At 35.7% G+C, this 17,471-nt stretch overlaps 1 protein-coding gene across 7 annotated transcripts in view; it reads right to left on the reverse strand.

The window, feature by feature from the left end:
* LOC145239300 (protein furry homolog-like) overlaps nucleotides 1–17,471 on the reverse strand; it is a 165,299-nt gene that overhangs the window by 31,629 nt on the left and 116,199 nt on the right. For 6 of the 7 annotated variants that reach the window (XM_080102607.1, XM_080102608.1, XM_080102605.1 and 3 more), the window contains 4 exons: nucleotides 14,028–14,170; nucleotides 10,242–10,392; nucleotides 9,957–10,084; nucleotides 8,373–8,475 (listed from right to left, as the gene is read on the reverse strand). In XM_080102607.1, the coding sequence (XP_079958733.1) occupies nucleotides 8,373–8,475; nucleotides 9,957–10,084; nucleotides 10,242–10,392; nucleotides 14,028–14,170 (525 nt within the window). Of the gene's footprint in view, nucleotides 1–7,636; nucleotides 8,063–8,372; nucleotides 8,476–9,956; nucleotides 10,085–10,241; nucleotides 10,393–14,027; nucleotides 14,171–17,471 lie in introns of those variants that run through there. The other variant, XM_080102610.1, reaches the window with a different exon arrangement.

The following is a 17,471-nucleotide window of genomic DNA, read 5'->3' on the forward strand; positions in this document are numbered from 1 at the left end:
AGTCAAACGCGTGTACTGTATTTTTAAGTTCGACAGTAAGTACAGTAAAGTAATTATTTTGCAAATTTTTCAATTTTTTGTTTGACTGTTAGTCGTGACTTTTTAAGATGACTGTAAGTGGGCTTCAGTTTGCAGTTATCATTGAATTACAAAGTGTATCTAACACCTTGAAAAAGAAAAAAAGGTCATCTTACACCTTGAAAAGTCACGATTAACCTTTATAATAAACTAGAAAAGTGGCTTTTTGATATACTTCCATTTTATAGATTCTATACGATATTTACCAATTTACTATACTATACACAATTTTATCTACATATATGATTGTTTTTGCAAGCAAACACGAATGGGTCCCCACACGCGTATTTACAGTAAACCTATGTTATGGTAAAATGGTAAACATATGTTGCAGTTATTTTTAGATTCTTAAGGACAAATTTTGCACAAAGCATTAACTTAACTTCAAAAGTTTTTGTCCGTATTCTTTTTGCATCATTATTGTCATATAATTCCAAAAAATCAGTAAAAAAAGAACGGGGAAAATACTTTCAATTTAATCTCTTGCTTTGACCTTGATATTGTGGTTCAAGTTCAGTTTTGAAACACAGATTTTCCTAGAAAGCCTTAACTGTTATATTAGACACTATATATAAAAAGTCGTTTGCTACAAAGGTATACATAACAACTTGTTTTTCACTTAACTTTGTTTCGCAAAAACGACTGTTTAATGACCTTTTGACACTGGTTTTAACAGCATGCAGACCTTTTGACACTGGTTTTAACAGCATGCAGTCCTTAGTGTTCAACAATACCGTTTAGCCTAATTTATACATGACTAAAGTACTGATTCTTGAATTGATTTGTCAAAAGTAAAGAAGATACGTTATGACGAAAAAATCTTAACTGTGTTGTAACGCCTACAAGTTGACCTTTAGTGACCCGTTGTTATGCGACGGCCAAGCTGACAACGAGAATTTACAGACCATTTATCTCGGCGTTCGAAAAAAGTTAAGTTTATTTTTTCGTATTTATGTCGATCAACCACCTTTTGCCTGACATAAACAAAACCGAAGTACGTTTATCGAGTTTGAATTACGTCTTAGGTGTAAAACCTTTGCCAAAACTGAAAATGTGCGTGATAAGTCAATAAAACGACATGGCATTGCTGTGCAAAAACAGCTGGTTTCTAATCACCCAAATGAAACGACTGTCTCGTAAAACGTCTGTCCGGACGTCAAGCTGAGCACTCCCGCTTTGCCGCCTTAATCGTGAACCAGTGAATTCCTCCCTTGGGACTTATATCTGACCTTCGGACTGATAGCATACACATATTGTGGGTTGTAAAGGTAACTGGCAAAATTTTAAATACTAAACGAATACCCTGCTTAAACAATTGTTAAAATTTTTAAATATTTCTGCACTATAGGGCTTGTATATCTGGTCTAAAACTAAAACCGATTATTTCGGGGTTTAAAGGGTGAATCCCAAAAAAAGATATAAATTCTTAAAAAAAATCTTACATTACACCAAACAACAAAGCATGAAACTCCTAGATGATGTACTTTAGTCAGTACAGCCGTTTCTAAATTTTAACGTTTTGGGGGCCTGCGGGTGAACTGCTGGGTCATTCGGGGTCAAACTTCAGGAGGATCAAATTTGGATCAATATGTAACATCTGTCCAAATTTCAATAAATTTGGAGCACTCTTTCTTGACCAAACGCGTTTAACAAACCAGCGTTAGACAGAAAAAACAAAAAAAAATACGGACAAAAACAACTGAATTAAAAAGTTTTAAGAAAATATGGGATAAAACATCTGCTACTCCAAATATGTCATGCAGGAACAAGCAACAACCAGAAATACTCAGTTTTAGTTTCTAATGCTACCAAAGAAAAAATAGCTTTGACTGTGAAGTTAAAGGCCTCACTGAAATTCAGGCAATATCAAATGCAGAACAAACAATTGCAGAAGCAACAGGAATTTTGAAATACCTGAGTGAACACAATTTAAAGTTTTGGTTTCTTAACACACCATGTGGACAATATTTGCAACCAAGTGCAATCATGTGTATTGATATAATGGACATGCACTGTTTGTCTAAACAGTAGCTGCTAAATTGCTTCACAGGAAGTGTTTCTTAAGAATGAACATTCTACAGACAAGATAGTAGTGACCACCAAGCACATCCTATTGTTGACAAAGAAAAGCTAGTTACTGAAATGAAAATAATCTAGATGATGTTTTGACAAGTGAAATTACTAGGATGAAAAATCCTTTTTGCTGTTTCCATGAGTCCTTTTCAACACTGAAAAGGATGCAAATTTTTCCTAGGGACACCATTATTTCCAAAAGACTTGCACTTGCAGTGCTAGCACTAAATAGAAAAAAACAGTTCCCGAGTTGTCATTTGGAATCAAGGAAGAAGCTATCAATTATCATGCCCAAACTATAACTTTATGATTCATTTTGGTTGTGAAAAGGAAGCACAAGGTCTAAAAATATGGTTTATTTAGTGAGAGTGTTGTAAATTTTAAAGCTTGAAGGAGATTTGCACTTAAAAAAGGAATTATAAGCTATTTGCCAGCAAATAAAGCAGCAAGTATAGCAGTTAAGAAACTGAAAGACAAATAATAGTCTGCACACAAAAATTCAAAGAAAAGATGTATAAATAAACAAGTTCTGAGTAAAATGTAATGTGGTTGTTAAATTTGTCAGTTATGATACCAATAAACAGGGTTCCCGCGCAATTTTTGTTTATAAATTCTATGACTTTTCCAAAACTTTTCAAGAAAACCCCCCGAATTTCCACAACCTTAATAGAAAAATTTGAGCAATTCCCATAGTAAAACGAGAAAATAGACTTTGGCATATGTAGCCAATTTACCATACTTGCAACGATCACACAAACGTTACGTGATTTGAAACTCCTATCTCTATTTGGCATTTTCAGGTGCCAAATTCCATACTTTTTGAAGGACTTTTGCAAAAGTTGGCTTTTTTCAAAACTTTTCCAGGCCTTTAAAAAACAAATTTAAATTCCATAACCTTTCCAGGTTTTCCATACGCGCGGGAACCCTGAATAAAAAGCTGTATGGCTAGTTTTTTTTGTTTGGCAATAATCTGTGAAGTGTCATAAAATATGTTAAAAACGCTGACTGTGACTATAAGTTACTTAAATGAAACATGACCATTTTTTTTAATGTTGTCTAACTGAAATACTTCGACCTTTTTCGACACATTTGTAACTATGTTTTCTATTACTTTTTTCTTTTCTTTTTTGTATATTCTTGTTGTGTTTTACCGTATTTACAACCGCTTCATTTCGAGTATGTGTCACGTGTGTGTTTTGCGCCACATTATTACTGCATGTGAGTTTAGCCTGTCGCAGTGCAAGTAGACAAAATAAACAAATGAGACCGTCTGCTGTTTACACTCGTGTACATTATTGCGTAACAAAAATTACGTCACAATGGAGTTGCTAATTAGGATTTGTATCACTTGTTTTTCTACACAAAACAATGGCAAGAAAACCAGAAATGTAGCTTTTCTATATATTGCCAACTTATGTATGTTCAATAAAGGCTAAAATTTGAAGCAGCACCCCCACAAATTTTAGGCATAAGCCGCCACTGCCAAGAACAAAAAGAAAACATAGTGAGCTGTTTGTGGCAGTTGATTGTTGCTTCAATAATTGCTTGTCCAACCCTGTCGTTTTCGTCTTTTACATGGGAGGTTTTTATGTCTGCGAGTAATGTTCAAAATCATCTGTTTGGTGGACACTGATATGGTTTGTTGATGCAGGTGTAGTTGACACCTTCCACATCAAATGTAACCCAAAAGTTACATGTTAACCAAGTGGAAAGTAGCTTGTTTCAATGTTTCATTACAACATCCTTTCAGCTTGCATTTAAATTGGTACATTGCCAGGTGTGCTGCTTAAAAGAAACAAGATTATTCAGTAATACAAATAAATTAACAAATGTAAAACATACCATACCTTCAAGGTTTTATAAATGACTTAAGAAATTGCATTGTTTCATAATACGTCCATGTTCCACACAGAAAAGCAGCAAATCCAAATTGAACATTTTTTTTGGTCAGTGAAACTAGAAATATCTACAACATCATAACAATCCTTTTTCTTCTGTTTCTCCAAGCAAAACCAATCCAGCTTACAAGGTGATTCAGATTTACTAAGCTAATCTATTCAAAAGTTTTGTAAACATAAACACGACATTATTGTGAAAGTTAGCTGGTGATCCAGAATTTACATTGTCGTTCTTGTTCTTGTAACTTTACACTACAATATTATTTTGTCATTTTCTGTGTACAGAAATTACTACAGCTTAGCAACTTGCTAATTCGTTATGGACAGACAACAAAGATAGCCAAAATATCGCGCTGACCTCTGCGTTAACCACGATTTTGTAGCGAGCAGTTGAACTTTGCAATTTTGTCGCATTTGTCGCCAAACAGCGGAAATGACATCAATTATTTTGGCCTTGTAACAAAACATCGCACCCACCGCATTATGTGTGCGTCAGCCTTTAGCTGCAATTTTTGGCAATGATTTGTAATTAGCTCATTTCCCTTTTGAGAATAGGCTTGGTCTGTGTTCAGATTTTTCTCCTTCTATTAGACTTTTGCACATTCTTTCGTTCAAGTTGGATTAAGTATCTCTCGTTGTACTACAATAAATTTTAACTTTCTGTACAATAAAGGCCCGTTTACACCGGACGTAGCGTAGCGAAGCGAAGTTGGGTGAAGTTGAGCGAACCTTTCGCTACAATGGATTTCAATGGGACTGTTCACACTGGACGCAGCCTTCGCTCAATTTCGCCGAGGTTTCGTGGGCGTTGCGAAAAAGTTGGGCGAAGTTGGGTGAAGGTTCCTGTACAGTCTTTGCCAGAAACTGTACAGTAGGCTGGATGAAGGTTTAAAAGTAACAACCTTTTGTTTGTCAGGAAAAAAACAATTGGGTGTAAAACTGGAAGTTTATTTTTTTAAATGGATAAAAATCCTGCATGAATTTTAAGTGTTTTAAAACAAATTGCAGTCAAATTAAAATATATGTAAAAATTTAAATAATGAACTGAGAGTATTTGTTCGCCATCTCAACGAAAATGATGAATAATATCTTAAAAGCCTGTCGCGCCTTCAAAGGAAATGTCTAACATCGTCGTTTCCCAAAAAGATCACAGCAACATGCATCACTACCGCAAAGGGATGGAAAAATAGATTTAAACCTGCTGCCACTGCTGTAAATAATGCTGACTTTATCCCGTGGGCAACTGCGTTCCCGCATTTACTCAGACACTCCACAAAAGAAAAAGACTTAAAACCGCAGGCCAAAATTGTCTTTAAAAAACCAATAACGCTGGGCAATATTCTTACGAACTACAAACGGATCGCATTTGACGATGGAACGCACAGCGGCTTATCAGGCCCCTGCAGAAAGTGTGCCCTATGTGGACACTACGGAAAACACAAACCTATGGTTTCCTTAAAAGGTCAGATCAAGACCCAGCAGGGAAAAATCATACCACTAAGGCAATCATTAGACTGTAAATGCTATGGTATATACGTCGCCACCTGTTTGCTGTGTAAGTGCCAGTATGTTGGGCAAACAAAAAACAAATTTTGTACGCGTTGGTCGGGTCACCGCACCATCTGTAACACCTTTCAAACGAACAACTTTATCCAACACAGCGACAACGCATCGTTGTGTCAACATTTTGCTATGAGGCATTCCGCCATTTATGAAAAAAAAAAGACCTTGCAAAATGCTTCGAGGTGACCTTTGTTGAAAGTCCTGACGTGGATCTTTTAGATCAGGCCGAAGCAAAATGGCTTAAGTTAACTGGTGCTTCCATAACATCCAAAACATGTTATTGCCCCAAATCCGCTAGTGTGCGCCCTGTTGCATTTGCTGCACCAACAAATGCTCGATTTCTATTCTTCTGCTGTTGACTATTTTCCATTGCCGGGTGTTTCTATTTTATCTGCGCCTTTGTGCCCAAAGCTGTGCCAGGCGTGCCTGGTAAAGATAAGACGTGGCTCGCTGTTGGGTCAGCAGTCTAACGTTGCTTGACAAACCAATTCGGAAGCGGCAGTGTCAGCAATGTCTGTAGTGTTCTGTTTTCAGTTTAGAGTTTTCGTCTCACTTTGTTTTGTTGTGTTTTTACTTTTCTTTTCCTTTTATTGATGTATTATCTTGTGGTTTTTATAGGAAGTGATGATGCCATTAGGCGAAATATATATATTCCATTGAATTCATTGACGTATTTCGTAACTTGGAAAATGCTTTCCATTCTCAGTTATTTAAATAATGAACGTATAGTTACGGTAGTGGACTAAGATGTGCATGTGAGCAGGCCTGCAGTTAACAGAAAAGTTGTGTGTGATAAGTCATGAAAACTTATGTTTTGTGTAGCAGGTACAATGAAGACATCTATTTGTAATATAAGCCAGGTATTTTGTCAATACAAAACTTCTTTTATTTGGAAAAACTAGTTTTAATGTGTGTAAATTAAGCTGTAATTTTCTTGTTCTGGTTGACCATGGATTCCTATGTCTGGCTTGATTGGATTTACCAATACCATATGCAGGTTTGTATTGTGTTATAACATGTTTGATATATATTAGTATCACTAGTCAGTATAACTTTTGTAATGTTTCAAAACATTGGCATTAGTATACTTTTTGCCTTGTCATTCATATGTTGTTCTCTCAAATGTTGGTAAATTTTGTGGCCTAGTTTTGTTTGTCATGTGCAGTAGGATAAAATAACAGATAAAAAGTAGTTTTAGTATGTATAACTAGAAGGGTGGCTTAGCACATTTTGTCTTTGAATTTACACTATAACCTATTTTGAAACATAAATATATTTCCTATGCTTATTTTGTATTGGGTCCCATATTAGCCATCATCTTTTATAACCTTAGTTGTTTCAGCAGGCAGAAACTCATGGGTTTCAGGGAAGGGGACACATAAATATTAAATCACTATAATCCTTTACACTTTTAATATTCTTCAAAACTAGAGTGTTGTTATTTAGATGTAACTCAAAATCCTGATGAATGGATGGTGGAACTAAGTCTACATCAAGGCCCATGTTGTGAAATGTACTGGCTTTAATTTAAAACATCATGTGTTTAGAGCAGTTTGAAAGTCAAAATATTTGGCAAAAGAGTTTTTATTTATGTCACGGCCGCCAGAATATATATCCTAATAAATATGTTCACGGCCGCACAAACTCTTTTTTGTATGGTCGCAAGGTTGTGCACCCCTGGTATAGCTTCTACACGGTAATGATGTGTAAACAATAAATGTACGCACGTATACCATTTATTGTGACTGATATATTAAGGCAAAATGTTCTGCGACCCCAAAATTAAATTCCGTAACCCCAATTAGGGTCGCGACCCACAGTTTGAGAAGCCCTGCTTTAGTCAGTACAGCGATTTTAAATATTTTACCTTTTGGGGGGCCTGTGGGTGAACCACTGGGTCATTTGGGGTCAAACTTCAGGAGGATCAAATTTGGATTAATAACTAACATCTGTCCAAGTTTGAATATATTTGAAGCACTCTTTCTTGACCAAACAATGTGTCCCCTTCACGGAAGGACCCATAAAAACCATGCTGTCCACATTTTATTCAATTCTGACACTGTTTTAAAAAGTCACCCATTTTAGGGAGCTAGTGAGTAACTGACCAATTCAAGAGTCCCGTAAAATTTTGTCTCAATGAGACAATGTTTGAAATTTTGGTTACTAAAGGTGTTTTGAGCAACTCTTGTTAATGCTTCTGACCTTATAGGGCTGTTATCACTCCCAAACGCCATCTGCAAACAAGTCAACCAAGAAACCCACAAACAAAAGTAACGTGTGTCTAGTTGCACATCACTGCAGAACGCTTAACACTTTGGGGGCTAGAGGTGTAAATACTGGGGTTATCAAGACAAACGAAGCAGATGACACATCTACATGCCAAAATGTACCATCTGTAAAAGTTACATCCACATCCATCAAACATTTCATGGCAAAAAAGGGTGGACAAACTGTGGGGAAGAAAAAAAACAACTCAATTAAATTTAAAAATGGGAGACTACGGGAGAGAATTTTTTATATCGGTTACTGCAGATAAAAGCAGACCTATTATTGCTCTTAAACTTACAAAAGCATGGTAGGCAACAAACTAGTGAGTTACATAAAACCTGTAACAAATATTAATTCACGTTAGTTTGTCTAATTTTACCATGTTCTGTAAACCTTCTGGTCACTATGGTAACTCCATGTTTCTGACTATTTGTTTACAGTAGAATGGTTTATGCATTCAAAATGTTAATGAAAATTCATATTTTTACACACCTTTTGTCACATCAGCTGTATTGGAAACTTGTGGAGAAACAAGTTGGGAAGATCGTGTAACAGCTAATTTTAAAATGCTAAGTGCTTCTCTCCAATGTTTCCCCTAAAAAATAATATATGTAACGGTAAAAATCTGTGACTTTTATTGACTACAATGACCAAATAGTCAACACAGTATTTGCTATCTTAAAGTATGATTTCAGTTCAGGGTAGCATATGGTACAATAAAGCATGTGATTTTTTTTCCTTAAATCATAGGAAAATCCAAATTCCCTTTTGACTTTTTTTCAAAACCAATTTGGACACTAAAAGTTAGTTGAGTAAATGGTTAGAAATGCTCAAGAAATGTTAGTTGAGTAAAATGGTTAGAAATGCTTAACTTAATTTTAGAGGATATAACACATCTATGAAAGTTGTCAGTAACTGGGGTGGAACTTATATAATATTTTAAACATTTCATAAAAAACATGGTGTATTGTGGTTGTTGTAATAATGAAGTTCATGCAACAGTTGTGTACTCACAAAGTTGTGGTTCTTACACTGTCCCAACTACCTAACCAAAATCCACATATACCCAACCTAGCAAACCTTAAGTGCAACCAAACCAAGGAGGGCTCAGCAGAAATCACCATTGGCCATGTTGGCATATACTATGGCTTATTTTTAAACAATCATGTACACCCTACACTTCTTCTATAATAAGTCCAACAAAATCCAACATTTTCTTTATTTGTTTCTGCAGGCAGAAACTTACGGGTATACACAAATGCAAAGTTAAAAATAATACTATTTATGAGACAACCATAATATATATCAGTCCTATGAGTTGCAAAATGGTAATCAATATTCTGCTTCAATAATCATGCTGTATAACCATGAAAGCACGTAGCACAGTGCACGATAAACAATTTTAATTTTTGTTGGCCCGCGAAAGTCCCAACATTTTACTGACAACTATCAGTTTTGTTTTCAATAATTCAATCTTTTCAAAATGTGAGGATTACCACATACTAAATACTGCTAAATCTCCTATTGTGACGCATGACAAGGCATTGTTATGTAATAAAGGGTTCTGCTTCTATAAACCGTTCAGAGGCATTTTTGCGCTAGAGTGGAAACTGTGTTTAAAATGTTTTTGACAGCTTCTACTCAGTAAAACTATAAAATATAAAAATAAACTTATCTTTTGATAAAAAAGATGTATAGTTACCCTAGAGTTTGACCCAGAAAAAAAGTCTTTCCAGCAAAAATTTAAACCTTGGCCTGCGTAGTAAGTTAACGATTTTGAATGGCCCGCAACAAAATAAAGTTGGACCACACTGATTTAACCAATACTAGCAGTTAACATACTTTACGGCTATCAAACAAAAGATGTGCCACTACCGCTATCAAAACAAAGCGATGGTACATCTACATAACCATGTACCAATTTGGGTAGAGCTTGACCTTTGTGTGTGAGCTTAATGCATTCAGACATGGTTCTGCCAACAGCAACCAACCAAAACATACAAAATTGAAAAGTTTCAGTGGAAATTGCAAATTTAAAGTAGTTTATTGATGACAAGCAAGTGCATGCAAATTTACATGTATGTGGTTGGCAACAGCTTGAAAGGAATCCTGAAGAAATTCATTGTTGACATCTCTTGAGAGAACATTAGATAGGGTGTACAAACTCAGCAATATTTGTAAACATGGAAGATGTAGTGAATGACCTTTTATAAAAATACTGAAATTTCAAGAGCAATTATTGTATGTAATCAATAGTCACAAAATACAAACAACTGAAAAAATACTTTTTCTTTGTCACAAAATATTACTACAGTTACACTTTACTGTCATGAAAACACCCAGTGTTCTAACTAAGTATACCTTTTTTAAGGATTTCCGTCAAAAAACATATTTGGTCCTCAAGAGCTGAAGGAAATGTTTCATAAATGTATTTGCAAACAACATTAATCCATGTTGACAAAGTTTTGTTGTAGGTTTTGTTGACATACAAACTCATGACATGTGCTAAAGACTGAATTAAAAATAAAAACATTGTTTGCTTATAAAACTAGAAGGGTGGCTTAGCACATTTTGTTGTTGCATTTACACTATAACCTATTTTCAAAACATAAATATATTTCCTATGTTTATTTTGTATTGGGTCCCATATTAGCCATCGTCTTTTATAACAATAGTTGTTTCTGCAAGCAGAAACTCATGGGTCCCCACACATGTAAAGTTAAAAATAGCGCATTTCAAGAGATAACTATAGTCCACATGCTACCCAAATTTAGCCAATTCCGACACTGTTTTATAAACCATTTAAGGGGGCTAGTAGGGTTACTAATGGGGTTTGACACTAAACTAAAAAAATATGAAACCTCAATGACTCAATCAATAGTACTGCAAAATTTCAGCCCAATCTGCCAAAGTTTAAAATTTCGACCACTAGAGGTGTTTTTAGCAACAACCGCTAATGCTTCTGGCGCCATAGGGCGTTAACAACCCCCCAACTGCCATGGCGCAAAAACATCCACCAAGCAACCCACCAACGAGTAACATACTGGTTGCCCTTGTAAGACTATTGCGCCACAGTATTTTTTTGTTTGTGGTGCCCAGTAACATACAAATACGTTTTACACTTTGGGGGCTTGTGGGGTAAATGTTGGGGCTACAGGGTTGAACACAACAATCAACACCTATAAATGTCATACTCTACAAGCTATCCAAATTTCAGCCAATTCCAAAATTGTTTACAAACTTACCCATTTTGGGTGCCTAGCGGGGTAAATACTGGGGTTATCAACAAAAACGAAGTGGTATGCACATCTACATAACTATATCTACCATCTGTATAAGTTTCAGTCAAATCCATCAAACATTTGATGGCAAACTGAGTCAGACAAACTTTGGGGGAAAAATACCGATTTTAGGGGGCTAACGGGGTAAATACTGGGGTTATCAACAAAAGCAAAGTGGGATGCACATCTACATAACTATATCTACCATCTGTGTAAATTTCATCCAAGTCCATTAAACATTTGATGGAAAAACAAGTCGGACAAACTTGAGGCAGAAAATAACCCATTTTAGGGGGCTAGCTGGATAAATACTGGGGGTTATCAACAAAAACAAAGTGGGATGCACATCTACATCACTATATCTACCATCTGTGTAAATTTCATCCAAGTCCATTAAACATTTGATGGAAAAAAGAGTCGGACAAACTTAAGGCAGAAAATAACCCATTTTGGGTGGCTAGCGGGGTAAATACTGGGGTTATCAACAAAAACAAAGTTGGATGCTCATCTACATAACTATATCTACCATCTGTGTAAATTTCATCCAAATCCATCAAACATTTGATGGAAAAACGAGTCGGACAAACTTTGGCAAGAAAATAACCCATTTTGGGGGGCTAGCGGGGTAAATATGGGGGGTTATCAACAAAACAAAGTGGGATGCACATCTACATACCTATATCTACCATCTGTGTAAATTTCATCCAAATCCATTAAACATTTGATGGAAAAACAGGTGGGACAAACTTTGGCAAGAAAATAACCCATTTTGGGGGGCTAGTGGGGTAAATACTGGGGGTTATCAACAAAAACAAAGTGGGATGCACATCTACATACCTATATCTACCATCTGTGTAAATTTCATCCAAATCCATTAAACATTTGTTGGAAAAACAGGTCAGACAAACTTTGGGAATACAAAAATAAATAAAATTAATTCGAGTGAAATCAATGTGTCCCCTTCAGGGAAGGGGACCCATAAATATAATTTAACCTTACAAATAGATTTACATACATAGGCGTCGATTCCCGGGGTGGCAGGGGTGGCATGCCTCCCCATTAACAATCTCTGGGGTGGAAGCCGTTTTAAAATAGCTATGATGACACCTCAGAAATTGCCTGGCCTTATTTATATTCGTGCATCATAGATATGCATTTCTTTTATTGACATGCGCTCTTTCTAACGGCCGGTACACTTCGAGCATGTGCAAAGCAAGATGCGCAGAATCCTTATTGTTTTCAAACAACGCTTGGGAAAAACCCATTGCGCGCTACTCGCTTTAGCGATTTTTGTCAAGTTTACTCCGCTAGAGCAATTCTGGACAGGACTTATGACGTGACGTTGGTTTGTATGTATTCTGGAGGTTGATTGGCAGTTCGAGAATATATTCCTTTTCCATGCCCGAGAAACAGAATTGTAGCGGCCACCCATGTGCGTAAAGTTTGTGTCGAAACTTGAAAGCCGATTCGATACTTTTGCAAAATTGAACGTGTAGAACTAATTTACAGTTCTCTGTTTAAGTATTACAAGCCACGTTTGCGATTTGTTCGTCTTCATACCTTTTTAACCACGCTACTTCTTAAGAGATAAATAAAGATAACCACAGCACAACGAGATACACTTTTCCTGCCACGAACCAGAGTCCACTACGGCCTTTGCATCACAAACGTATTGTGACATCATAACTCCACAACTAGACGATTTGTGACATACTTTCACAGGTGATTTGTGACATACTTTCATCAAGTTAAGCAAGTTTGCGAGTACAGATTAAGGTTCATGTTTATGCACTGCCAATATCCGCGAAAGCCATCCACGAACCTTAACGCGTACAACGTTGTGTTTTGATCACGTAACAAACCACTTTTCTTCGCCAAATTTTGCCACCCCACAAACGAATTTTTTTGCTGAAAAATCGATGCAATTAGCTTAATCCAGCAGAAACATTCTTACCAACTACAAAGGCTTAGCCTACAAATGGCAAAATCTGCAAGCTATTTATTTTCATTCAATTCAACGTTGTTTAAAAGATCACCTGTGGTTCTCAAACTTTTTTTGTTGCGACGCCCCTGGAAAACTTTTCTGGACTTGCGACGCACCAGCAAATAAAAGTTATTGAGGAAACTGTGTTTATTGATACTACAACAAAAAGCTACGAAACGGAACTATTCTGCGACGCCCTTGGAAGATTGAAACGACGCACCAGGGCGTCGCGATGCACAGTTTGAGAACTACTGGGCTAGGGGGTAAATGCTGTGGCTATTAAGTCAAATGTCACATCTACAATCTGTAAATGTTTCATTTAAATCTATCAAAAATTGCATTGCAAAAGGCGGTGGACAAACTGCGAGAAAAAACAAAATTAAAAAAACTTGAGTAAAATCAAAATGTGTCCCTTTAAGAGAAGGGGAACCATATACTTTTCTACATGACATTCGAATTTCATCCAATTCAGATACTGCTTATAAATTCATTAATTTTAAACGATAAATAATGAAGGCTCAGTGAAACAATTGACACCCAAAATGGCATAGTCTACAAATTGTGTCAATTTAATACAATTCAAACACTGTGTAAGAATTTACCAAATCTACATTCAAACTGACCAAAACTACTATCCATTTGGTCAGTTTTTTAAATTGAAACACCAGTGGCATCTGGTGCATGAACATGTTACTGTTAGTGAATTCGTAAACCTGTTAACGGTTTTGGTATGATATAAAGTCAAACAAACGGATGACACATCCAGATAACTATATCTAGAATCACACCAATTTAAAAGTATCACACCAATTTAAATTGCCGATTTGTAAGTGGTTAAACCAACCATATGTAGCATATACTGGTGACAACAATAATTCTGACCTGAAGTTTTATGTGATCATTGAAATCAACAACACAGACTTGTGCAATGTTTTGAGCACAGTCACAACAAGCATGGTCCGGAGAATTAAACTTGGAAACCAAATAGGGAAGAAGAAGAATGACATTTGTTGCAAATGCATTTCCTGCACAAAAACATACAATTAAAATTTACAATATGAGGAAACTGTAGTATATCTTAACATCAAAGGAAAAATTTTGTTATCCAACAGTGTTGGTGGCAGCCCTTAACTAAAAAGGTGGCATATATATTTTTCATTCATATAAACCACATCTAATATAGTACTTAACCACATATACCATTTGCTATATATTAATTGAATATATGTTTTTCATCTTATGTGTAAGTTTGTCATCTAATCATAATTGGTTCTGCATATTTATTTGGCATTTAACAGCCCGATTGTTTCTATAAGCAAAAACGAAAGGTCAACCAAACATGAGGGCATGCAAATGGCACTGATGTTTCAAGATAAAGAAAAATATACTAGTTAAAAGCAAGGAATAAATTTACAGCTACAAAACCCATGTGGTAGCAAAGAAATGACACATTTTACTGTGTTTCACAAAATTTACACATCAATCACTCTGCACCAAAGCACAGAAAAATCGTTCTTAACTGTGTATGTAATACAGACAAGTTGACCTTGTTGTCATGAAAAAGTCAAGTTTATTTTTTCATCTTTATGTTGAACAACTAGAAGGGTGGCTTAGCAAATTTGGTTATTGCATTTACGCTATAACCTATGTTAAAACATTATTATATTTCCTATGCTATTTTGTATTGGGTCCCATATTAGCCACTGGCTTTATAACCTTAGTTGTTTCTGCAGGCAGAAACTCATGGGTCTCCACACATGCAAAGTTAATGCATTTCAAGAGTTAACCATGAGAAATTCAGGGGGTTGTAAGGTAAAACACAGTGGTCGGCACTGGGCTTAAATACTAATACTATGTAGAGTACAAACTATATAAATCGGATTCACCCAAGATATTGTTTGAAGTATGTCCTATTTAACCTTATTTTTAAAGAAAAGAAGGAGTAAATAGTGGCACAATGGGGTAAACACCTAAAATAGTATGTTCAATAAACTTTGCAAATTTCATATAATTAGGACGTTTTTTTTAAATTCACTTGTTTACAAGGTAAAACACAATAATTGAAACCTACAAATAGCAAAGTCCACATGCCACCCAAATTTTAGCCAATTCCGACATGGTTTAATGAACTCACCCATTTTAGGGGGCTATTGGGGTGAAATTGGGGCTACAAGGTTAAACACAACAATCCGCTCCTATGAATGGTAATTTCTGCAAGTTGTCCAAATTTTAGCCAATTCCCACATTGTTTAAAAAACTGACCTATTTTAGGGGGCTAGTAGGGTAACTAATGGGGTTTGACACACAAACTAAAAAAATATGAAACCTCAATGACTCAATCAATAATACTGCAAAATTTCAGCCCAATCCACCAATGTTTAAAATTTCGACCACTAGAGGTTAATGCTTCTGACGTCATAGGGCTGTTAACAACCCCCCAACTGCCACAGCGCAAAAACTTCCACAAAGCAACCCACAAACGAGCAACATACAACTGGTTGCCCTTGTAGCACTATTGCGCCACATAAATATTTCGTTTGTGGTGCCCAGTAACATACAAATACGTTTTACACTTTGGGGGCTTGTGGGGTAAATGTTGGGGCTACAGGGTTGAACACAACAATCGACACCTGTAAATGTCATACTCTACGAGCTATCCGCATTTTAGCCAATTCCGACACTGTTTACAAACTGACCCATTTTAGGAGGCTATCGGGGTAAATACTGGGGTTATTAACAAAATCAAAGTGTAATGCACATCTACATAACTGTATCTACCATATGTGTAAATTTCATCCAAATGCATCAAACATTTGATGGAAAAACGAGTCGGACAAACATTTCGAAAAAACAACAACAGAAAAATAAAACAAATCGAGTAAAATCAATATGTTTTGCTTTACACATACAAAACCAAAGTCTGTTTACCGCGTTTAAATCACGTGTTAGGTGCGAAACCTTCGCCAGAACTGAAAATGCATGTGTCAACTTAATGAAACGTCTTAGCATTGCTAGCAAAAACAGCTGATTTCTAATCACCCAAACGACTGTCTTGTAAAATGTCTGTCCGGATGTTAACCTGAGCAATCCTGCTCTGCATTAAACCGCCTTAATCATAAATCATTGAATTACTTCCTTGGGACTACTATCTAACTAACAGTGTACACATATTAAAGGTAACTATTTGGCCGATTATTACAAGATTTTAAATACTAAACAAACTAGAAGGGTGGCTTAGCACAATTTGTCGTTGCATTTACACTATAACATATTTTAAAACATTAATATATTTCCTATGCTTATTTTATATTGGGTCCCATATTAGCCACTGTCTTCTATAACCTTAGTTGTTTCTGCAGGCAGAAACTCATGGGTCCCCACACATGCAAAGTTGAAAATAATTCATTTTAAGAGATAACCATGAGAAAGTTGGGTGTTGTAAGGTAAAACACAGTGATCGGCACTGGGCTGAAATAATAATACTATGCAGAGTACAAACTATACAAATCAGATTCACCCAAGGTAATGTTTGAAGTATGTCCTATTTAAAATCCTTTTTAAAGAAAAGAAGGAGTAGATAGACTTTGCAAATTTCATATAATTAGGACGTTTTTTTAAAAAAATTCACTTATTTTTTGGGCGTCTAGTTGAGTAAATGTTGGGGCTACAATGTAAAACACATCAATCGAAACCTACAAATAGCATAGTACACATGCTAACCAAATTTCAGGCAATTCGGACATTGTCTTAAAAACTGACCGATTTTAGGGGGCTAGTAGGGCAACTAAAGGGGTTTGACACAGAAACTAAAAAAATATGAAACCTCAATGACTCAACTAGAAGAGTGGCTTTCTGATATACTTCCATTTTATATATTCTATACGATATTTACCAATTTACTATACACATCATTTGATCTACACATACGATTGTTTTTGCAAACAAAACCTAATGGGTCCCCACACGCGTGTTTGTGCGGATTTACGGTAAACAAATGTTGTGGTGATTTTTAGATTCTTTAGGAAAATTTTTTTAGAAAGCATTTAACCAACAATAAAAAAAGTTGTTTGTATTCTTTTTGCACTATTATTGTCATATAATTACAAAAACAGTAAAAAAACGATACAAAATACTTCAATTTAATCTCTTGCTTCGACCCAGATATTGTCGTCCAAGGTCGGGTTTTAAACAAATTTTCCTACAAAGCCTTAATAGTTATATTACAGACACTATAAATTAAACAGCCATTTGCTGCACAGGTATACATAACAAATTGTTTTTTACTTAACTTTGTTTCGCAAAACGACTACCATTGAGCTTTAGTAA

Source organism: Phallusia mammillata, chromosome 7 (genome assembly GCF_965637545.1).
Source record: "Phallusia mammillata chromosome 7, kaPhaMamm4.hap1.1, whole genome shotgun sequence".
NCBI lineage: Eukaryota > Metazoa > Chordata > Ascidiacea > Phlebobranchia > Ascidiidae > Phallusia > Phallusia mammillata.